The 24,757-nt window shown below is 46.5% G+C and overlaps 1 protein-coding gene across 1 annotated transcript in view; it reads right to left on the bottom strand.

Moving 5' to 3' along the window:
• Positions 1-24,757, bottom strand: part of LOC118394154 (immunoglobulin superfamily DCC subclass member 4-like) — a 73,941-nt gene that overhangs the window by 38,162 nt on the left and 11,022 nt on the right. Inside the window, exons 2-3 of the mRNA XM_052462154.1 lie at positions 7,303-7,623; positions 1,799-1,940 (exon numbers count right to left, since the gene is read on the bottom strand). Coding sequence (XP_052318114.1) covers positions 1,799-1,940; positions 7,303-7,623 — 463 coding nt within the window. The remainder of the gene's footprint in view (positions 1-1,798; positions 1,941-7,302; positions 7,624-24,757) is intronic.

A 24,757-nucleotide genomic window follows, 5' to 3' on the forward strand; every position in this document is an offset into this window, starting at 1 on the left:
TCCACTATTCAACTCCTATTCCACAGCCTTTTAACTCTATGCTGATGGACTAGTAATGCCCTGACAGACAGACAGAGAGCTCATCTGTGCGATAGAGAGACTGCACACAACACTGGTCTCTGGTCAGGGTCTCATCTCTACTGCTGCCCATTAGTACCACATTGTGTCAGCACAACAACATCACAGCACTGTACAGCTTGGTTCAGCATTTGGTTCAGCATTGGCCTATGGGTCACACAGGGATAGACTGTTTTTGAGCCAGATGCCTCTAATAATGTCAGGCAGGCACAAATGTATAGCCAACAGCAGAGCTGAGGCAGAAACGTCAATAGCGTTAAGTGCTTGGGTAAATGAGCATGAGAGTGGGACCGTTTCTGGTGACGAGTGAGTGTGTGTGTGTGTGTGTGTGTGTGTGTGTGTGTGTGTGTGTGTGTGTGTGTGTGTGTGTGTGTGTGTGTGTGTGTGTGTGGCCACTGCTCGGCTGTGAGAGTGTGCATTTGAGTTTTCAGGCAGACAACACGGCATTAAATCGGGGGTTTCTATCGGTAACGCTACACGATTCTCCGCTGTTCAGCCCTGAATGTCAATACACAGAGTGTTGTTAGCACACTGGTCCTGCCCCCCCTTTCCGCTCCTCTGATGCCCTTGTCCACTCTGTGTGGTCAAGGGTGGTCAGCAGCAAGGGTCCTGGAACGTTATAGTAATGTTAGTCAGTTTAACCATGTTAATGAAGGAAAGCTGGCCATTTCCTGGCCATTCAACATGAGACACACATTTAAACAAGTCGTCATGTGAACAGCCATATGTGGTCCATGGCCTTTGAAGGGCAACCATATACAGGCCGTCAACTCAGCGCATGATCACTCCGAGGCAAGCCATGAACAGTAATTCACTGTATACTGTATACCGCATAAGTGTGTGTGTGTGCACATGCGCGTACACACATGCCGAGTGTGTGCGATATGCATCTAAATGACTAACAAACAGCTGCCAGTCTTTCTATGATTGGTAAGGACAGAGCAGGTGGAAAAAAAGTGTAACTTAATTTAAAAAGGGCCAAATCTCTCCCATGAGGGAGACGAAGGGAGCGAGAGCGAGGAGAGAGGAAAGGCCAGGGAGGAGAAGGGAGCGGAGTCATGTGCAGTAGATTATGTGCATCTTTCTACCCAATTCGATTCAAAGCACATCAGTTCCCAGTTACTGGACTGGCCTCAGCCTGTAGCCATGTGAAAGGGAGATGTAGGAGGGTTTTTGGGAGTAGAACAAACAGAAGAGAAAGTGACCTGGCTGCACTTTGTGGCCCTGACCTTCAGCCTCTGGCTTACAGACAGAGAGGAAACCAACAGATCTGTGTCCCATCCCTTATCTCTGAACTCTGCACTACTGAAAAAGACCAACATGTACTCATTTAATTGAACTTCCTACCAAATTCTCAGGTTATTCCCTGACTGCCATTATGCAATGAAGTAGAATGGTGGAGGGAGCACAGCCCTCACATGATCAGTGGCAGCATGGACCTTAGAACAGATCCAGTCTCTGCTGTCCGGCTGGAGCTCTCTCAGGGGACAAGTAGAACAGACAATCACTTACTGTCAGGCTCTGCTGGAGTGCATCACCATGTGTGTGTGTGTGTGTGTGTGTGTGTGTGTGTGTGTGTGTGTGTGTGTGTGTGTGTGTGTGTGTGTGTGTGTGTGTGTGTGCGTGCGTGCGTGCGTGCGTGCGTGCGTGCGTGCGTGCGTGCGTGCGTGAGAATGTGCGTGTGTGTGAGAATGTGCGTGTGTGTGTGTGCGCGTCTCACCTAGGCTGGCTGGGGATGGGTTCCTGGTCCCTCTCCCAGGTTATCCTTGGAGTGGGCACTCCGTCTATCTGGCACTCAAAGCGGGAAGCACCCCCAAGGGGCACCACCTGGGCCTCTGGGTCCTGATGGAAACGAGACAGCGCTGGGAGTGAGGGAGAAAGGTGAGGGAGATAGAGAGAGACAGCAAGAGAGAGGGAGGGAGAAAGAGAGAGACAGCAAGAGAGAGGGAGGGAGAAAGGTGAGGGAGATAGAGAGAGACAGCAAGAGAGAGGGAGGGAGAAAGAGAGAGACAGCAAAAGAGAGGGAGGGAGAAAGAGACACAGAGAGAGATACAGTCTGTAGTCTAGTCTGTAGCCCACACGTGATAACTGTAGTTAACAGCAGGGGGCAGCAGTGAGTCCTGGAGCTGAGTCTTATAGGGCTAAGGGGGCCCCTGACCTGAGGCCAGACTGATTTTGGGCATTATGGGGGAACACAAGAGCTCTGACTACCTCATCAATCAGCTCCAGGGTTGCAAGCTGTTCTGTCCAGCCTGCAGTCCTAAAGAACTGAACATACCAATCCAAGATTACCTTCAAATTGTATTCTCACCAAACCGCTGTGACAGACTAGACATAAAGCCATACATAAAGCAGACCATCCATCTTACATCCTGAAGTTGTTCCTAATTTCTCCATTGGACTGTAAAATCCCAAGACATACATTAAAAATACATTTTGAACTGATTAGAAAATGTGACGCGTAAGCCATGCTTCATAACACATATAAGGGCTAATCCTACCTAGCGACCAAACATAAATCTGTCACAACTACTTCTGAGCTGATTCTCACATGGCAAAGTTCTTTAGAAAGCCACGTATTATTAGCTGACGAACAGCACAAATAAGCTCAGCACCTGTCATTGCATAAACTAGATGCTGTACACACACACACACACACACACACACACACACACACACACACACACACACACACACACACACACACACACACACACACACACACACACACACACACACACACACACACACACACACACACACACACACACACACACACACACACGGAGCAAAGTTTCTCAATGAGCACACAGAGCAGAGCTCCACAGAGCAGCTAGATAGATAACAGGTCATCCAATAGTGTAAAGTAAGCTAGCACTTGTAACTCTTGTGGCCAACTGGGCTAATGGTTAACTTACTGAGTGAATGGACCAGATGAAGTAGATTACTGTATCTGTACATCTGTTAGCATGTCTTGTGCTCTATATGAGTTCAATCCATAGCACATTTATTTTTAGTCTCTCCCTTCTCTGTCTGTTCCTGTTCTCTCTGTGCCTCCCCTCTCTTTTTCTCTCCTGTCCTCTCTATTCCCCCTCTCTTTCTCTCTCCTGTCCTCTCTATTCCCCCTCTCTTTCTCTCTCCTGTCCTCTCTATTCCCCTTCTCTTTCTCTCTCCTGTCCTCTCTATTCCCCTTCTCTTTCTCTCTCCTGTCCTCTCTATTCCCCCTCTCTTTCTCTCTCCTGTCCTCTCTATTCCCCCTCTCTTTCTCTCTCCTGTCCTCTCTATTCCCCCTCTCTTTCTCTCTCCTGTCCTCTCTATTCCCCCTCTCTTTCTCTCTCCTGTCCTCTCTATTCCCCCTCTCTTTCTCTCTCCTGTCCTCTCTATTCCCCCTCTCTTTCTCTCTCCTGTCCTCTCTATTCCCCCTCTCTTTCTCTCTCCTGTCCTCTCTATTCCCCCTCTCTTTCTCTCTCCTGTCCTCTCTATTCCCCCTCTCTTTCTCTCTCCTGTCCTCTCTATTCCCCCTCTCTTTCTCTCTCCTGTCCTCTCTATTCCCCCTCTCTTTCTCTCTCCTGTCCTCTCTATTCCCCCTCTCTTTCTCTCTCCTGTCCTCTCTATTCCCCCTCTCTTTCTCTCTCCTGTCCTCTCTATTCCCCCTCTCTTTCTCTCTCCTGTCCTCTCTATTCCCCCTCTCTTTCTCTCTCCTGTCCTCTCTATTCCCCCTCTCTTTCTCTCTCCTGTCCTCTCTATTCCCCCTCTCCTTCTCTCTCCTGTCCTCTCTATTCCCCCTCTCTTTCTCTCTCCTGTCCTCTCTATTCCCCCTCTCTTTCTCTCTCCTGTCCTCTCTATTCCCCCTCTCTTTCTCTCTCCTGTCCTCTCTATTCCCCCTCTCTTTCTCTCTCCTGTCCTCTCTATTCCCCTTCTCTTTCTCTCTCCTGTCCTCTCTATTCCCCCTCTCTTTCTCTCTCCTGTCCTCTCTATTCCCCCTCTCTTTCTCTCTCCTGTCCTCTCTATTCCCCCTCTCTTTCTCTCTCCTGTCCTCTCTATTCCCCCTCTCTTTCTCTCTCCTGTCCTCTCTATTCATCCTCTCTTTCTCTCTCCTGTCCTCTCTATTCCCCCTCTCTTTCTCTCTCCTGTCCTCTCTATTCCCCCTCTCTTTCTCTCTCCTGTCCTCTCTATTCCCCCTCTCTTTCTCTCTCCTGTCCTCTCTATTCCCCCTCTCTTTCTCTCTCCTGTCCTCTCTATTCCCCCTCTCTTTCTCTCTCCTGTCCTCTCTATTCCCCCTCTCTTTCTCTCTCCTGTCCTCTCTATTCCCCCTCTCTTTCTCTCTCCTGTCCTCTCTATTCCCCCTCTCTTTCTCTCTCCTGTCCTCTCTATTCCCCCTCTCTTTCTCTCTCCTGTCCTCTCTATTCCCCCTCTCTTTCTCTCTCCTGTCCTCTCTATTCCCCCTCTCTTTCTGTCTTTGGCCCCTCAGCGATCAGATTGCAACTTTCTTCCCCTCCCCTTGTACTCTCCGACCACAACACATGGCTTCCCTGTTCTCTGTCTGTCGGCATGTCCACCAACTCCTCTCCTCCCCTCCTCCTCTACCGCGATTTACCCCCCTCCTCCCCTCTTTAACTGACTCACTCACTTTTTGGACCAAGTCACATGAAAGGAGCATTCAGAACAGCCATGCACATCAAACATGTTTAGAGTATTAAAGACGAAGGACTGTCACACAATTATCACGTGGTGTTCTGCCTCCTAATTGGTGGTGGTAAAGACATGAGACAGACAGAAAGAAAGACAGACAGACATGGGCCTCTGGTCTCTCTGCTCAATGTCAGTGTGCTCGTTGAGGCCCATTGCATGCAGGCCCTTGGCACTGCTTGTCTCCAGCAGCCCATCCATCTCACAGCAGTAGTAGTCTACAGCACATTACATTTACCAGCTCCCTCCACAGACACCTTCTGAAGGACACACTTATTAGTCTCTCTCCCAGAACAGCCTCTGCCTTCACCATCCCAAACTCCTCAGTTAACTCCCACCCAAATATCCCATCTTCTCTTCCTACCCAACGTATCCTCCCCTACCTTCCTACTTCCTTCTCTTTTCACCAATCCTAACTCCTCAGTCACCTCCCTCCCTTCATCCCTCTCAGTCATCACCTCCCTACCTCATTGTCCCCTCATTCCCCCCAAACAAGGCATTCTCATAAATAGGCATGTGACAGCTGACAAAAGGAGGAACCTCCACAGAGGATACAGTCCTATTCTACACAAAGCTAATGACTGATTAAAGACTGCCACTTTTACAGAGGATAATGAAAGCAGTTCTATGGGAGCAGAGTGTGACGGGAGATGAGAGAGGAGGGGAGAGAGGAGAGGGGAGAGGGGAGAGGGGAGAGGAGAGGGGAGAGGGGTGGGAGAGGAGAGAGGGAAGGGAGAGGAAAGAGGGAGGGGAGAGGAGAGAGGGATGGAGGGGAGAGAGGAGAGGAGCGAGGGAGAGGAGAGGGAGAGGGAAGAGGGAGGGGAGAGGAGAGGGGAGGGGAAAGAGGAGAGGAGAGGAGAGAGGAGAGGAGAGAGGAGAAGGGAGAGGAGAGAGGGAGGGGAGAGAGCAGAGGGAGGGGAGAGGAGAGAGGAGAGAGGGAAGGGAGAGAAGAGGAGAGAGGAAAGAGGAGAGGGGGAGAGGAGAGGAGAGAGGGAGGGGAGAGGAGAGAGGGAGGGGAAAGAGGAGAGAGGGGAGAGGAGAGGAGAGAGGAGAGAAGAGGAGAGAGGGAGGGGAGAGGAGAGAGGGAGGGGAGAGAGGGAGGGGAGAGAGGGAGGGGAGAGGAGAGAGGGAAGGGAGAGGAGATAGGAGAGGGGAGAGAGGAAAGGAGAGGAGAGGAGAGAGGAGAGGGGAGAGGGGAGAGGGAGGGGAGAGGGAGGGGAGAGAGGGAGAGGAGAGGAGAGAGGGGGGGAGGAGAGGAGAGAGGAGAGAGGGAGGGGAGGGGAGAGAGGGAAGCACCACCAGTGTGGAGCCTACCTGTTCCCAGGACACCACCGGTGTGGAGCCTACCTGTTCCCAGGACATCACCAGTGTGGAGCCTACCTGTTCCCAGGCCACCACCAGTGTGGAGCCTACCTGTTCCCAGGACACCACCAGTGTGGAGCCTACCTGTTCCCAGGACACCACCGGTGTGGAGCCTACCTGTTCCCAGGACACCACCGGTGTGGAGCCTACCTGTTCCCAGGACACCACCAGTGTGGAGCCTACCTGTTCCCAGGACACCACCAGTGTGGCGCCTACCTGTTCCCAGGACACCACCGGTGTGGAGCCTACCTGTTCCCAGGACACCACCGGTGTGGAGCCTACCTGTTCCCAGGACACCACCGGTGTGGAGCCTACCTGTTCCCAGGACATCACCAGTGTGGAGCCTACCTGTTCCCAGGCCACCACCAGTGTGGAGCCTACCTGTTCCCAGGCCACCACCAGTGTGGAGCCTACCTGTTCCCAGGACACCACCGGTGTGGAGCCTACCTGTTCCCAGGACACCACCAGTGTGGAGCCTACCTGTTCCCAGGACACCACCGGTGTGGAGCCTACCTGTTCCCAGGACATCACCAGTGTGGAGCCTACCTGTTCCCAGGCCACCACCAGTGTGGAGCCTACCTGTTCCCAGGACACCACCAGTGTGGAGCCTACCTGTTCCCAGGACACCACCGGTGTGGAGCCTACCTGTTCCCAGGACACCACCGGTGTGGAGCCTACCTGTTCCCAGGACACCACCGGTGTGGAGCCTACCTGTTCCCAGGACATCACCAGTGTGGAGCCTACCTGTTCCCAGGCCACCACCAGTGTGGAGCCTACCTGTTCCCAGGACACCACCAGTGTGGAGCCTACCTGTTCCCAGGACATCACCAGTGTGGAGCCTACCTGTTCCCAGGACACCACCGGTGTGGCGCCTACCAGTTCCTAGGACATCACCAGTGTGGAGCCTACCTGTTCCCAGGACACCACCGGTGTGGCACCTACCTGTTCCCAGGACACCACCGGTGTGGAGCCTACCTGTTCCCAGGACACCACCAGCCACACGATCAATCTCTTGCCTGAGACAGAGGAGGACCAAGTATGGAAATCCCCCTGAGGAAAATGGCTGTGCTCCTATGTTGGGACACCAGACCATCATGCCATTCCATGTGAGTCTGACCCTGGTGGAGTTGAGCGGGCACAGCCCCGCCCTGTCTGAGAAATAGTAGTACTCACTGGCCAGGTGAACGGCAATGGTGCGGCTGGTCAGGGCTCCAAAGGGGCCGGCGCTCACACAGCTGTAGCCCCCCTCCACCCCTTGAGGTGTCCGACCATCCACAGAGGTGGGCAGCACCAGGAGTGATCCGTTGGCAAGAGTCCTGAGGGAGTTCCCCTCCCCCTCCAGCACGGGGAGCCCATCCTGCAGCCAGGTGACGTTAAGGGTCGTGGCCAGGGGCGTGGCCCCCAGGTGACAGTCCAGCAGCAGGGGCTGTCCCGGCTCCAGCACCACGAGGACAGGCCCCGCCCCACAGCTCAGCTCCACCGTCACAGGCTTCTCTGGAGGGGGAAAGGGGGAGAGAAGGGGGGGGAGAGAGTTAGACTCCAAATCCTGACTGACATGAGTGGTCTGAGATTAGTGTGCATGGGGAGACAGGTTAGCATGAGAGATGGAGGAGGGAGAGAAGGAATGAAGGGGCGAAACCAGGAAATGTCAAATTGCTAGTAAACATGCAACACAACTGCATATCTTTAGAATGCTTAAATGTTCTTCCCTGTAGTTTGTACATTCCAGTGTTTACCTTTGGCTATATGCATACCCTGTTTACAGCGTCATAGGTGAACTTCACATCCTATTGATCAACCTGTGTACTGTCAGGTTTACTGGGTTGTACTATGTCCAGAAAAGTGTTGGACAAACAACAACCATCAATCATACATTCTGAAGTGAGAGACTATTCCCAGACTGAAAAGTCCAAAAACCAGAGGTGGGACATTGTTTTACAAGTCACAAGTAAGTCTCAAGTCTTAGCACTCAAGTCCCAAGTCAAGACCAACAAGTATCAAGTCAAGTCTCAAGTCCTAAACTTGGAGTTTCGAGTCCTAAACAAGTCATAATGTGCTCTTCATCAAATGTAATACCATTTCATATTTTTAACAAGAGTAATAGTTAGTATATTGCATTTATTCAGGTAGCCTAGTGGGTAGAGCGTTGGACTAGTAACCGAAAGGCAGTTAACCCACTGTTCCTAGGCCGTCATTGAAAATAAGAATTTGTTCTTAACTGGCTTGCCTAGTTAAATAAAAAATAAAAATCAATGATTTTACAAATCTACTTACTTTCCAAATAAACTTTATATTTCCATAGAAATGCATGGGTAGCCATAAGAAAGACCCCCCAAGACCCCCCCCCAATAGCGATCGACTATCGAGGGCGCAATCGGGCGATGTAGGCTTGTACGCAATCACCCAACCTAAACACACACACACTGTGCGAGTGGTTACAATAGGCTAACATATGTCAATGGCTTTAGGAACAGTAGTAACATCAGGCAGGATTTAGGCTACCAACTGCCTAGCCAGTCAACCCTGGGTGCAATGATCACATTCCGGCACTGACTGACTGTGAGGAGGCTCATTGACTTAACATTACGTTAGCCAACATGCTACACTAGCAAAGTTATGAATGATATAGCTGTCAGCTATATTAGCCACGACTTACCGTTGTTTGTGCAGCTTCAAATGTTGAACAAAGTTGGAAGTTGTTGCGCCTCAGTCTGTAATTTATTTCCTGCATGTTTTGCAATTTGCAATCTGTTTTTTGTTGATACAGCGTAGTCGTTGTATCCGAAAATAATAATTTTGGGTATCATCTTTCCAAGGGCTCCATCTGAATTCCCCAGCCAACGTTCCTCTGCAATGCCACGCGCGACTTTCTCTCAGCTGGCACAATTTGATTGGCTGAAGTCTGATTCAAACTGTAATCTGTTAAATGAAGAGTTGATGCTGCACACTTTTTTTAATAGCATCATTTTTAATATTTGGGCTGGGGACGGTATCAAGTCAGGTCGAGTCATAAGGCTCAAGTCCAAGTCAAGTCACGAGTCATTGGAGTTAAAGTCAAAGTCGAGTTGCAAGTCATCATATTTATGACTCGAGTGTGACTTGAGTCCAAGTCAAGTGACTCGAGTCAACACCTCTGCCAAAAACAGCATATTGCAAGCAACAAATAACAAGGATTTTTACAGTGCATTCAAAAAGTATTCAGACCCCTTCCCCTTTTCCACATTTTGTTACGTTACAGCCTTATTCTAAAATGTATTAAATAAAAAAATGTTCCTCATGAATCTATACACAATACCCCATAATGACAAAGTCGAAAACAGGTTTTCAGAAATGTTTGATAATTTATTAAAAAAAAGAAGAACAGAAATACTTTATTTACATAACTAAAACTCAGAATTCAGATCCGGTGCTTCCTGTCTTCATTGATTATCCTTGAGATGTTTCTACAACATGATTGGAGTCTGACAGAGCTCCAGAGTTCCTCTGTGGAGATGGGAGAAACTTCCAAGAGGACAACCATCTCTGCAGCACTCCACCAATCAGGCCTTTTTGGTTGAGTTTCCAGACGGAAGCCACTCCTCAGTAAAAGGCACATGACAGCCCACATGGAGTTTGCCAAAAGGCACCTAAAGGACTCTGACCATGAGAAACAAGATTCTCTGGTCTGATGAAACCAAGATTGAACTCGTTGGCCTGAATGCATGGAGGAAGCAGCATCATACTGTGGGATGTTTTTCAGCGGCAGGGACTGGGAGACTAGTCAGGATCAAGGGAAAGATGAACAAAGCAAAGTACAGAGAGATCCTTGATAAAAACCTGCTCCAAAGTGCTTAGGACTTCAGACTGGGGTGAAGGTTCACGTTCCAACAGGACAATGTCCTGCACACAGCCAAGACAACCCAGGAGTAGATTCAGGACAAGTCTCTGAATGTCCTTGAGTGGCCCAGCCAGAGGCCGGACTTGAACCTGATTGAACATCTACCTGAAAATAGCTGTGCAGCGACGCTCCCCATCCAACCTGACAAAGCTTGAGAGGATCTGCAGAGAAGATTGGGAAAAACTCCCCGAATACAGATATGCCAAGCTTGTAGCTTCATACCCAAGAAGACTCAAGGCTGTAATTGCTGCCAAAGGTGCTTCAACAAAGTACTGAGTAAAAGGTCTGAATATTTATGTAAATGTAATATTTAAGTGTTTTATTTGTAATAAATTTCCTAACATTTCAAAAAACCTGGGGTATTGTGTGTAGATTGATGAGGGGAAAAACTATTTAATACACTTTAGAATAAAGCTGTAACATCACAAAATGTGAAAAAAGTCAAGGGGTCTGAATACTTTTTGAATGCACTGTATCTATTGTTCCCCCGGGTGGGTTTCCCTCTGGTTCTGTTTTGAGCGAGGCCTTGTATTTTAATTAACTTAATGGGAGATGGAATTATTTCCTTGATTAAATGAGGGCTGACCCTCCACAACCCCTGTCTCAGAGCAGGGTAATGCTCTCAAAGCCTCCACTACACACACCACGCCCTGGCATTCAACTGACACAACACACAACACACATAACAAGCACACACACACTTACACGCACAAAGCTACATTGTCCCTGTTTGTGGGCAATTGTTTTGTGTGTGTGTGTGTGTGTGTGTGTGTGTGTGTGTGTGTGTGTGTGTGTGTGTGTGTGTGTGTGTTTGTGTGTGTGTGTGTGTGTGTGTGTGTGTGTGTGCGTCAGAGTGTGAAAGAGATAGCACGAGAGCACCTTTAAGCAGCAGTGTGCTGTTCTGTTATCCAGAGGTGTCCCTGGGATGAACGAACACATCAGAGCAGTTGGCTAATGAACGAGGGCTGCCTGCTGTATGTCTGGCTGCTGTAGCTAAGGCACACTCAGTCACCCCAGCTCACCTCCACTGCGCCGCTCGCTTCTCCTCCATTTACACTAATTAGGTCTTATTAAGTCATTAAACCGTTTGCTGCCATTTCCCTGCTCCCTGCCAGAGGTTTTCCTGGACCCTTCTGTGTGGAAGCCATTACCCCACATACACACAATGACCCTCACTACCACCTCTGGCTACAGTAATCACATCAACCACCCTGTGAAGAGAGACAGACCACAACCGCAACATATTACAGCACTGAGACAGACTACACTAGAGGAGACTGTACTTAACAGACACAGAAACACACACACGCACACAGAGTTATCATCACTCAGAGATGTTATGCCTGTCTAGCACGGATGGCGAATATGAGATATGAGATATCCATCTGAGCATGTGCAGTACAGTCGGGAGTCAGGGGGGGGGTGGGGTCCCCTCCAGAAGACCCCTTCTGGGCATACTGAGTGAGCCATGGTGAATGGACAACATGGCAGGGAGCTCCGAGCTTACACGCACACGCACACTCTGCCTGAGAGAGAGGGGGGGGCTTGGAGGGAGAGAGAGAGAGCGGGAAGGACAGAGAGTGGGAGGGAGGGAGAGAGAGCGGGAAGGAGGGATGAGGGAGGGAACTGAAAGAGGGAGAGAGGAAGCAAGAGAGAGAATAATCACAATACAGAGAGAGGGAAGAAGAGTAGTGAGAGGAGAGATGGATAGAGGTGAGGAAGGCAACAAGGATGGAGGTGGATGATGGGCAACTCCACGGTAACTTTAAAATGTATGCCAAATAAAATCCATTGATTTCAAAGTTTAACAAACCATACAATTCTATGCACAAGTACTACTTTTAACCATTTCCACAGAAACATTTACCCCCCCCAAAATGTTTTTGCTTTGGGAGGGGTTGTGTTTTTTTTATTGGGCACAGGGGAAGGTAGTGTGTTACTTTCCCTGGTTTATATTCGCTCTTTTGCAGGTTTTACTATACAATTTCTTCCATCCTAGACACATTTCCTCATCTGCTTGCAAGAGCCTCCCCTTTATCAAGGTGTTTTTGTACTTCTTCTACTTGTTTTTCCACATGCTATTCTTTTACTATACCAAAGGTCAAAAATAGTCCACCAGTCTGCCTATCCTGCCCTCTATCCACTAGTCATATTGACAATAGTGGTAGGTGGATCGTTTGTCCAGATCTGCAATAGGCTAAATAGCAATCATACCACACATTCAAAGCTGCATACATTTTCAATGTGAATCCAAAAGCACAAATAGGAATAGTTGATAGGCAGCGGAAAAGGCCAGGTGCATCATTGAGCATGAAAGAACAGTAGACATGAGACACGCAGCTCAAAAAGCTCTCCTATTGATCTTGTTTAGGGACAACACAATTATCATAGACTAGCCTACAACACCCCAATGTAATGCATAATTTGATTATTGTTTTCAAGTGAGTAAAACATTCTAATCTAGGCTGCAGTGAAAAATGTAATTTGAATAAGGCGCAAAAGCCCTGTGATTTGAATGTTTCATTCCATTTGGATCAGTTGTAGATGTACTCTCGACAGTTTATAAGGACTAGAAAGGCACAGCAGCAGGTCTGTGTTGCTGTATTCTTACTTCTGATCCTGAGATGCGCTGTCTGTCGCGGATCGTCATTCACCCAACTCGTCATATGGTAATTTGGCCACATGCTCCCGGCAGGCCCAGTTATTCAAGGAAAAATTAACACGCGCTCTTCCTCCTCTCCAATCCGGGCGGTTATTCCTCACACACCTATAACCTAACGCCTTAATATAGCCAAAATATTTGTTGTTTAACTTTTAACACGTATAACCTTTTATATGTGGCATAAACACAACCAGGAACAATGTTGAAATTTGATTAGGCAACTTCAAAAGTATCGCAGGTTCGTCCAAAATATAATTCCAGCATCCTCAAAATCCAGTTTTCCATCCAACCTTTTTATGCGAGTAAAGTACATGTCGGATAACAAAATGTAACGACAGGCCTAATGGAAACAGCTAATTTGTCGGTAAACTTTCAAATGTTGACAAAACCAAATATGCTAGACAAGGTGCGATCTTTTGTGTCTAAAAAAATATTATGCGATAAATGTCACTGGAAACGCTTATATGCACAAATATTGATATAATAACCATCATATGTTACTAAACTTGGAGTCACGCGATGATATGGTGTGTGGTCCTCCCACTACGACTCGGAAAAGCATTCGGTTTATTAAACTACAGATTAAATAAATTATCAAATCAAATCAAATTGTATTTGTCACATACACATGGTTAGCAGATGTTAGTGCGAGTGTAGCGAAATGCTTGTGCTTCTAGTTCCGACAATGCAGTAATAACCAACAAGTAATCTAGCTAACAATTTAAAAAACTACTACCTTATAGACACACGTGTAAGGGGATAAAGAATATGTACATAAAGATATATGAATGAGTGATGGTACAGAGCGGCATAGGCAAGATACAGTAGATGGTATTGAGTGCAGTATATACATATGAGATGAGTATGTAAACAAACTCAATGTTAGTGGTGGCTGTTTAACAGTCTGATGGCCTTGAGATAGAAGCTGCTTTTCAGTCTCTCGGTCCCAGCTTTGATGCACCTGTACTGACCTCGCCTTCTGGATGATAGCGGGGTGAACAGGCAGTGGCTCGGGTGGTGTAGGTGTCCTGGAGGGCAGGTAGTTTGCCCCCGGTGATGCGTTGTGCAGACCTCACTACCCTCTGGAGAGCCTTGCTGTTGTGGGCGGAGCAGTTGCCGTACCAGGCGGTGATACACCCCGACAGGATGCTCTCGATTGTGCATCTGTAGAAGTTTGTGAGTGCTTTTGGTGATAAGCCGAATTTCTTCAGCCTCCTGAGGTTGAAGAGGCGCTGCTGCACCTTCTTCACGATGCTGTCTGTGTGGGTGGACCAATTCAGTTTGTCTGTGATGTGTACGCCAAGGAACTTAAAACTTACTACCCTCTCCACTACTGTTCCATCGATGTGGATAGGGGGGTGTTCCCTCTGCTGTTTCCTGAAGTCCACAATCACAATCATCTCCTTAGTTTTGTTGATGTTGAGTGTGAGGTTATTTTCCTGACACCACACTCCGAGGGCCCTCACCTCCTCCCTGTAGGCCGTCTCGTCGTTGTTGGTAATCAAGCCTACCACTGTTGTGTCGTTCGCAAACTTGATGATTGAGTTGGAGGCGTGCGTGGCCACGCAGTCGTGGGTGAACAGGGAGTATAGGAGAGGGCTCAGAACGCACCCTTGTGGGGCCCCAGTGTTGAGGATCAGCGGGGTGGAGATGTTGTTGCCTACCCTCACCACCTGGGGGCGGCCCGTCAGGAAGTCCAGTACCCAGTTGCACAGAGCGGGGTCGAGACCCAGGGTCTCGAGCTTGATGACGAGCTTGGAGGGCACTATGGTGTTAAATGCCGAGCTGTAGTCGATGAACAGCATTCTCACATAGGTATTCCTCTTGCCCAGATGGGTTAGGGCAGTGTGCAGTGTGGTTGAGATTGCATCGTCTGTGGACCTATTTGGGCGGTAAGCAAATTGGAGTGGGTTTAGGGTGTCAGGTAGGGTGGAGGTGATATGGTCCTTGACTAGTCTCTCAAAGCACTTCATGATGACGGAAGTGAGTGCTACGGGCGGTAGTCGTTTAGCTCAGTTACCTTAGCTTTCTTGGGAACAGGAACAATGGTGGCCCTCTTGAAGCATGTGTGAACAACAGACTGGGATAGGGATTGATTGAATATGTCCGTAAACACACCAGCCAGCTGGTCTGCGCATGCTCTGAGGGCGCGGCTGAGGATGCCGTCTGGGCCTGCAGCCTTGCGAGGGTTGACACGTTTAAATGTTTTCCTCACGTCGGCTGCAGTGAAGGAGAGTCCGCATGTTTTAGTTGCGGGCAGTGTCAGTGGCACTGTATTGTCCTCAAAGCGGGCAAAAAGTTATTTAGTCTGCCTGGGAGCAAGACATCCTGGTCCGTGACGGTGCTGGTTCTCTTTTTGTAATCCGTGATTGACTGTAGACCCTGCCACATACCTCTTGTGTCTGAGCCGTTGAATTGAGATTCTACTTTGTCTCTATACTGACACTTAGCTTGTTTGATTGCCTTGCGGAGGGAATAGTTACACTGTTTGTATTCGGTCATGTTTCCAGTCACCTTGCCCTGATTAAAAGCAGTGGTTCGCGCTTTCAGTTTCACGCGAATGCTGCCATCAATCCACGGTTTCTGGTTTGGGAATGTTTTAATCGTTGCTATGGGAACGACATCTTCAACGCACATTCTAATGAACTCGCACACCGAATCAGCGTATTCGTCAATGTTGTCGTCTGACGCAATACGGAACATATCCCAGTCCACGTGATGGAAGCAGTCTTGGAGTGTGGAATCAGATTGGTTGGACCAGCGTTGAACAGACCTCAGCGCGGGAGCTTCTTGTTTTAGTTTCTGTCTGTAGGCAGGGATCAACAAAATGGAGTCGTGGTCAGCTTTTCCGAAAGGAGGGCGGGGCAGGGCCTTATATGCGTCGCGGAAGTTAGAGTAACAATGATCCAAGGTTTTTCCCGCCCTGGTTGCGCAATCGATATGCTGATAAAATTTAGGGAGTCTTGTTTTCAGATTAGCCTTGTTAAAATCGCCAGTGACAATGAATGCAGTCTCCGGATATATGGATTCCAGTTTGCAAAGAGTCAAATAAATTTCGTTCAGAGCCATCGATGTGTCTGCTTGGGGGGGAATATATACGGCTGTGATTATAATCGAAGAGAATTCCCTTGGTAGATAATGCGGTCTACATTTGATTGTGAGGAATTCTAAATCAGGTGAAGAGAAGGACTTGAGTTCCTGTATGTTGTTTTGGCCACACCACGTCACGTTAAACATAAAGCATACGCCCCCACCCCTCTTCTTACCAGAAAGATGTTTGTTTCTGTCGGCGCGATGTGTGGAGAAACCAGCTGGCTGCACCGTCTCCGATAGCGTCTCTCCAGTGAGCCATGTTTCCGTGAAGCAAAGAACGTTACAGTCTCTGATGTCCCTCTGGAATGCTACACTTGCTCGGATTTCATCAACCTTGTTGTCCAGAGACTGGACATTGGCGAGGAGAATGCTAGGGAGTGGTGCACGATGTGCCCGTCTCCGGAGTCTGACCAGAAGACCGCTTAATTTTCCCCTTTTCCGAAGTCGTTTTTTGGGGTCGCCGGCTGGGATCCATTCCGTTGTCCTGGGTGAAAGGCAGAACACAGGGTCCGCTTCGCGAAAGTCATATTCTTGTTCGTACTGATGGTGAGTTGACGCTGCTCTTATGTTCAGTAGTTCTTCTCGACTGTATGTAATGTAAGAGCGTCTGCTAAATGACTTAAATGTAATGTAAATGTACCAATGTAAGAAATAACACGTAAAAAAAACAAAAAACTGCATAGTTTCCTAGGAACGCGAAGCGAGGCGGCCATCTCTGTCGGCGCCGGAAGTACATGATGAATTTCACAGCTTGATACTCCTTTCAATGCTAAATATCGAGGGTCTTATTCTGGTGACATGATGATCAATGCTTGGCTGCCGTTTGACAAATAAAAATTATATTGCACCTTTGTCCATAATAATCTCATCATGTTGGCTATACCCGCACTGTATTTGATGGAAACAACTCTGATGGAGAAATTAGCATATTGTTTTTATGCTGATTTTTTTTTGAAAAGTCGCATTAAAATCTGTCGCCAATTGAATGGAGACCTAGCTATAGACACACTGAAGACTCCGGCAAGTGCACTAGTCGTCACTTAGATTATGCCTGCATATCATTGTTCACCGACAGACAAGCCAAAACAAGTTTGTAAGAATTGTACTTAAACTCCCCCTCATATTCATCTGGAGGTCGAGCATTTTAAGCAGCTAGGCTGGCTATCTGTGGACAAAAGAGTAGTATTAATTCAACTTGGTCTGGTCCACAGAATTATCACAGATAGAGTTCAGTACAGTGCAGTAGAGTACAGTAAAGTATAGTTCAGTACAGTAGGATATACTGTACTCTACAGTAATATACTTTTCTCTACTATACTGTACTACATGACCAAAGGTATGTGGACACCTGCTCGTCGAACATCTCATTCGAAAATCATGGGCATTAATATGGAGTTGGTCCCCCTTTGCTGCTGTAACAGCCTCCACTCGTCTGGGAAGGCTTTCCACTAGATGTTGGAACATTGTGCTGGGCTTCCATTCAGCCACAAGAACATTAGAGAGGTCGGGCACTGATGTTGGCCGATTAGGCCTGGCTCACAGTCGGCATTCCAATTAATCCAAACCAAAAACAACCCCAGACCATTATTCCTACTCCTCCAAACTTTACAGTTGGCACTATGCATTGGAGCAGGTAGCGTTCTCCTAGCATTCGCTAAACCCAGATTCGTCCGTTGGACTGCCAGATGGTAAAGCGTGATTCATCACTCCAGAGAACGCGTTTCCACTGCTCCAGAGTCCAATGGCGGCGAGCTTTACACCATTCCAGCCGACGCTTGGCATTGCGCATGGTGATCTTAAGCTTGTATGCGGCTGCTCGGCCATGGAAACCCATTTCATGAAGCTCCCGATGAACAGTTATTGTGCTGACTTTTCTTCCAGAAGCAGTTTGAAACTCGTAGTGAGTGTTGCAACTGAGGGCAGACGATTTTTACGAGTTACGCGCTTCAGCACTCACGAGCTCCTGTTCTGTTAGCTTGTCTGGCCTACCACTTCGCAGCTGAGCCGTTGTTGCACCTAGACGCCATTGGACTCTGGAGCAGTGGAAACGCATTCTCTGGAGTGATGAATCACAGCATTTACAGTGGACCAGGACAGCTCTATCAGTGAAGAAATTTCACGAACTGACTAGATAGAAAGGTGGCATCCTACGACGGTGCCACATTTAAAGTCACTGAGCACTTCAGTAAGCCATTTGGTTGCCAATGTTTATCTATGGAGATTGCATGGCTGTGTGCTCGATTTTATACACCTGTCAGAAACAGGTGGGTGCACAGTGGTTGAGAATGCTGGCTAAAGTAAGTGGAAAGAGAGGGGGCTCATGGGTAGGTGTCAGTAAGAGCTGGGAGATGTGACATTAACTGGAGAGGAAGCGAGAAAAGGGAGATTGTGTAGACTCATACTGTTATAACACTCTTGGTTTGACCTCCAGACAACAGAAAGACAAAGATAACAGTATGCCAGTGGAAGGGACAACAGTAGCAGGTGACCCAACTGTTGTTTGTGACTATTATGATTTCCCATTGTAGCCAATTCAGTGGCAGTAATTACTGATTTTTTGGTAATTCCTTGACCAACTTGAATCACTTATGGTAGGTCTACCATGACTTGTTACTTCTGTGAACTTTCATTATCCTCCCTCCTGGGCATGGGCCCTCAGATCCTCAAAACGTTCTACAGCTGCACCATTGAGAGCATCTTGACTGGCTGCATAACCACTTGGTACGGCAACTGCTTGTTATCTGACCGCAAAGTGCTAAAGAGGGCATAGCCGTGGGAAGATGGGGGTGCTGCAATTTAGCGCTACAGGCGGCTATATGCCCGCGTTACAGACGCGCTACAGACGGGTACATGCCTGCGTTACAGACGCGCTACAGAAGGCTACATGCCCGCGTTACAGATGCGCTACAGACGGCTTTATGCCCGCGTTACAGACACGCTACCAATGGCTATATGCCCGCGTTACAGACACGCTACCAATGGCTTTATGCCCGCGTTACAGACGCGCTACCGACGGCTATATGCCCGCGTTACAGACACGCTACAGAAGGCTATATGCCCACGTTACAGAAGTGCTACCGATGGCTATATGCCTGCGTTACAGACGTGCTACCGATGGCTATATGCAAATGCTGATGCTCCAGATACTCAACTTATCTAAAGAAGGCAAGTTTTTATTGCTTCTTTATCAGCACAACAGTTTTCAGCTATACTAACATAATTGCAAATCGGTTTTCTAATGAGCAATTAGCCTTTTAAAATGATAAACTTGGATTAGCTAACACAATGTGTCATTGGAACACAGGAGTGATGGTTGCTGATAATGGACCCCTGTACGCCTATGTAGATATTCCATTATAAATCAGCCGTTTCCAGCTACAATAGTCATTTACAACATTAACTATGTCTACACTGTATTTCTGATCAATTTTGTGTTATTTTAATGGACAAAAAATGAGCTTTTCTTTCAAAAACAAGGACATTTCTAAGTGACGGTAGTGTATGAGTCCGTAATATATATATACTCTGACATTGCTTGTTCTTGTTCTTTGGATTTGTGTGTATTGTTCTGTATTGTTAGGTATTACTGCACTGTTGGTGCTAGAAACATAAGCATTTCACTGCACCTGCAATAACATCTGCAAATATGTGTATGCGACAAATACAATTTGATTTGATTTGAAAGGGGTAGAGAGGCAGAGAGTGAGAGGCTAATGTTTCCATGCCTGCTGTTAAGTTATACAATACCTCACCCTTAGAGAGAGAGAGACAGAGACAGAAACAGAGACACAGAGAGAGAGAGACAGAGAGAGACATAGACAGAGAGAGACATAGACAGAGAGGGAGAGTGAGAGAGAGACAGAGACAGAGACAGAGAGAGAGAGAGACAGAGAGAGAATTAGTCAGAGAGAGAGAGACAGAGACAGAAAGAGAGACAGAGAGTCTGAGAGACAGAGAGACAGAGAGAGACACAGAGAGACAGAGAGAGAGAGACAGAGAGGGAGAGTGAGAGAGAGACAGAGACAGAGAGAGAGAGAGACAGAGAGAGACAGAGAGAGAGAGTGACAGAGAGAGAATTAGACAGAGAGAGAGAGACAGAGACAGAAAGAGAGACAGAGAGAGTCTGAGAGACAGAGAGACAGAGAGAGAGAGACAGAGAGAGACAGAGAGAGAGAGAGAGACAGAGAGAGAGAGAAAGACAGAGAGACAGAGAGAGACAGACAGAGAGAGAGGAGAGAGAGACAGAGAGAGACTTAGAAGAGAGAGAGGGAGAGAGAGAGACAGAAAGAGACAGAGAGACAGAGACAGAGAGACAGAGAGAGACAGAGAGAGACAGAGACAGAGAGAGAGAAAGACAGAGAGAGAGAGAGAGAGAGAGAGACAGAGAGAGAGAAAGAGAGACAGAGAGAGAGAGACAGAGAGAGAGAGACAGAGAGAGAGGGACAGGGAGAGAGGGACAGGGCGAGAGAGAGAGTGAGAGACAGAGAGAGACAGAGAGAGAGAGACAGAGAGATGAAGAGTAAAATGTTCTGTTCCCTTCATATGAGAAAGAGAGGAGAGAAAGAGTAAACAGGTGGATAATGTATAGGGCATACACCAGTTGTCAAAAAAGACTCCATCAGCTAGGCCTTTATAAAATAGATTAACTTTACTTTCACTAAGGCATATAAAACCCAAAATAATGGTCTTTCTAGGATCTCTTTTGTGGTTTTATTTTGTGGCTTTATTTCTTATCAAAGCAAATGACAGGGTAACTTCCATACAGACATACAGCCACTGGTCATTCAATCAATGAACTCAATATTCAATATGAATCTCTGTTGTTATCAGAAACATTATTACTGCACACAAACTGTGGCTCTGGTATGACTAAATGGATCATATTTCAATAGAAATAGTTAAAAAAACATTTGTCCATATCTATTCAGGAACAATAGATAGTATACTGGGATCTGTCACACAACGGCTGTTTTCTTGCTAAACCGCGAATGTATGATGCATTTTAATTTACCGGATATTCTCATTATAAGTTCAGCAATGCTATCACGGTTAACGGAAACCCTGGTGTGTGCGTTTGCACGTGTATGACTGTTTGCACGTGTATGTTTATTTGTGTGAGTGTAGGTGTACATGTGTGGGTACGTGTGTGTGTGTGTGTGTCTGTGTACTAGAGGTCGTCTGATTAATTAGGGCCGATTTCAAGTTTTCATAACAATCGGAAATCGGTATTTTTGGGCGCTGATTTGCCGATCTCTCGTTGCACTCCACAAGGAGACTGCCTGTTACGCGAATGCAGTAAGCCAAGGTAAGTTGCTAGCTAGCATTAAATGTATCTTATAAAAAACACTCAATCATAATCACTAGTAATCTGACTGAGCATACAAGCATACAAGTATCTAAGTATCTGTCTGAGCGGTGGTAGTCAGAAGCAGGCGCGTAAACATTCATTCAAACATCGCTTTCTTTGCGTTTTGCCAGCAGCTCTTCGTTGTTTTTCAAGTATTGCACTGTTTATGACTTCAAGCCTATCAAGTCCTGAGATGAGGCTGGTGTAACCGAAGTGAAATGGCTAGCTAGTTAGCGCGCGGTAATAGCGTTTCAAACGTCACTCGCTCTGAGCCTTCTAGTAGTTGTTCCTCTTGCTCTGCATGGGTAACGCTGCTTCGATGGTGGCTGTTGTCGTTATGTTGCTAGATCAAGCCCAGGGAGGAGCGAGGAGAGGGACGGAAGCTATACTGTTACACTGGCAATACTAAAGTGCCTGTAAGAACATTCAATAGTCAAAGGTTAATGAAATACAAATGGTATAGAGGGAAATAGTCCATTAATTCATATAATAACTACAACCTAAAACTTCTTACCTGGGAAAATGGAAGACTCATGTTAAAAGGAACCACCAGCTTTCATATGTTCTCATGTTCTGAGCAAGGCACTGAAACGTTAGCTTTCTTACAAAGCACATATTGTACTTTTACTTTCTTCTCCAACACTTTGTTTTTGCATTATTTAAACCAAATTGAACATGTTTCATTATTTACTTGAGGCTAAATTGATTTTATTGATGTATTATATTAAGTTAAAATAAGTGTTAATTCAGTATTGTTGTAATTGTCATTATTACAAATAAATAAATACAAACCGGCCAATTAATAGGTATCGGCTTTTTTGGTCCTCCAATAATCTGTATCGGCGTTGAAAAATCAGAATCGGTCGACCTCTAGTGTGTACGTGTGTGTGAATGTGTGTGTGTACCCACAGGAGCAGGGAACATTATGTGCACTGCGCCAGCCCTACGGAAAGGGTGGACAGAGACAGATGGGCTGATTGATAGCACAGTGCAAATACTGTCTGAGGATCAGCAGGACGCTGGAACATGCGTTTGCCCCCGTTTGTGTGTGTGTGTGTGTGTGTGTGTGTGTGTGTGTGTGTGTGTGTGTGTGTGTGTGTGTGTGTGTGTGTGTGTGTGTGTGTGTGTGTGTGTGTGTGTGTGTCAGAATAAAATCAACCAACTTTATGTGCATGAAGACAAAGGGCTTACGCCTACCCACTCACTCACAGGAGTATTACATTATTATCCTTTTTTAAATATATATATTGTAAACAATTTGTGGTCCAAGTGGCGTAACTACAGTAGTTGTAAACATCTACAGTGGGGCAAAAAAGTATTTAGTCAGCCACCAATTGTGCAAGTTCTCCCACTTAAAAAGATGAGAGAGGCCTGTAATTTTCATCATAGGTAAACTTCAAATATGACAGACAAAATTAGAAAAAAAATCCAGAAAATTACATTGTAGGACTTTTAATGAATTTATTTGCAAATTATGGTGGAAAACAAGTATTTGGTCAATAGTAAAAGTTTATCTCAATACTTTGTTATATACCCTTTGTTGGCAATGACAGAGGTCAAACGTTTTCTATGGGGTTGAGATCTGGAGACAGGCAAGGCCACTCCAGGACCTTGAAATGCTTCTTACAAAGCCACTCCTTCATTGCCCGGGCGGTGTGTTTGGGATCATTGCCATGCTGAAAGACCCAGCCACGTTTCATCTTCAATGCCCTTGCTGATGGAAGGAGGTTTTCACTCAAAATCTCACGATACATGGCCCCTTTGATTCTTTCCTTTACACGGATCAGTCATCCTGGTCCCTTTGCAGAAAAACAGCCCCAAAGCATGATGTTTCCACCCCCATGCTTCACAGTAGGTATGGTGTTCTTTGATGCAACTTTGTCCTCCAAACACGACGAGTTGAGTTTTTACCAAAAAAATATATTTTGGTTTCATCTGACCATATGACATTCTCCCAATCTTCTTCTGGATCATCCAAATGCTCTCAAGCAAACTTCAGATGGGCCTGCACATGTACATGGCACTCAGGATTTGAGTCTGTTCTGATGGTGATCCCAGCTTTGCAGGTCATTCACTAGGTCCCCCGTGTGGTTCTGGGATTTTTGCTCACTGTTCTTGTGATCATTTTGATCTTGCGTGGATCCCCAGATCGAGGGAGATTATCAGTGGTCTTGTATGTCTTCCATTTCCTAATAATTGCTCCCACAGTTGATTTCTTCAAACCAAGCTGCTTACCTATTGCAGATTCAGTCTTCCCAGCCTGGTGGAGGTCTACAATTTTGTTTATGGTGTCCTTTGACAGCTCTTTGGTCTTGGCCATAGTGGAGTTTGGAGTGTGACTGTTTGAGGTTGTGGATAGGTGTCTTTTATACTGATAACAAGTTTAAACAGATGCCATTAATACAGGTAACAAGTGGAGGACAGAGGAGCCTCTTAAAGAAGAAGTTACAGGTCGGTGAGAGCCAGAAATCTTGCTTGTTTGTAAGTGACCAAATACTTATTTTCCACCATCATTTGCAAATAAATTCATTAAAAATCCTACAATGTGTGTTTTTTTTTCTCATTTTGTCTGTCATAGTTGAAGTGTGCCTATGATGAAAATTACAGGCCTCTCTCATCTTTTTAAGTGGGAGAACTTGCACAATTGGTGGCTGACTAAATACTTTTTTGCCCCACTGTATATCAACTACATGTGGTTTTGGAAAAGGTATCTGCTAATGTACATATTTAAAAATGTATATATATATATATATATATATATATATATATATATATATATATATATATTTAACCTTTATTTAACTTTAATGTCCATATCCTCATAATTATTACACAAATACATGATACTGTATCTAAATGAATAACTGTACAAGAAAGACATTTATCATAACAGGTATGCATAGTAGGAAGGGTAATTAGAATCAGTTGTCAAACATTGCAGCAACAAGAAGGAGGAAAGTCCCAGGCAGCCATTAACCAAGGTGGGCAGGGAGGGACTCTCCAGTTTCACCACGCGCTAGGGAGCTCCACGTACAATAACATTGACATGCCGCCAATTTTATACAGCCAAACATACCTCACAATTGTCTAAACATTTAACCTAATAGCTTTTATCTGCGTCACCTACAGCCTGCTGAAGTAGGGTCTAATGTTATCAGATTCTTCCTGGAGAAAAACGGAATCACTGTCTGGTGGAGGGGCGAAGAGGTAAAGCACATCAACATCTCTCTCTGAAGGGGAGGCAAGGGGCCTTCCCCTGTTAGCACACACTTTGGCTCTTGTTTTAGTCCTCATGTTCCCTCTAGGCCCGCATTATTAGCAAAATTATGATCATTCTACGCAATTAGGCAGGCCCACTTTACTGACGATGGACCAACCCGTCTGGCGTTTGCCAAAACTGCCCTATAGCCAGTCCATTTTTGGCATACGACATGGAATATACTGCATATTGCCTTATATTTCCCAAAGTGTGGGTCATATTCATTCTGCTCCATCTATGTACCTTGTCTGTCTCTGGACCAAACTACAACAATGGAGAAGTTGGGAAACACTAAACAATACATTGACTTGGTGGTGATTTTCAGTTTGATTCTCAAGAGTAATATCCACATGCTGTAATTTCATCCAGGACAGGCTGAGTAGAGTTTGA

The sequence above is a fragment of the Oncorhynchus keta genome, chromosome 14, assembly GCF_023373465.1.
Source record: "Oncorhynchus keta strain PuntledgeMale-10-30-2019 chromosome 14, Oket_V2, whole genome shotgun sequence".
NCBI lineage: Eukaryota > Metazoa > Chordata > Actinopteri > Salmoniformes > Salmonidae > Oncorhynchus > Oncorhynchus keta.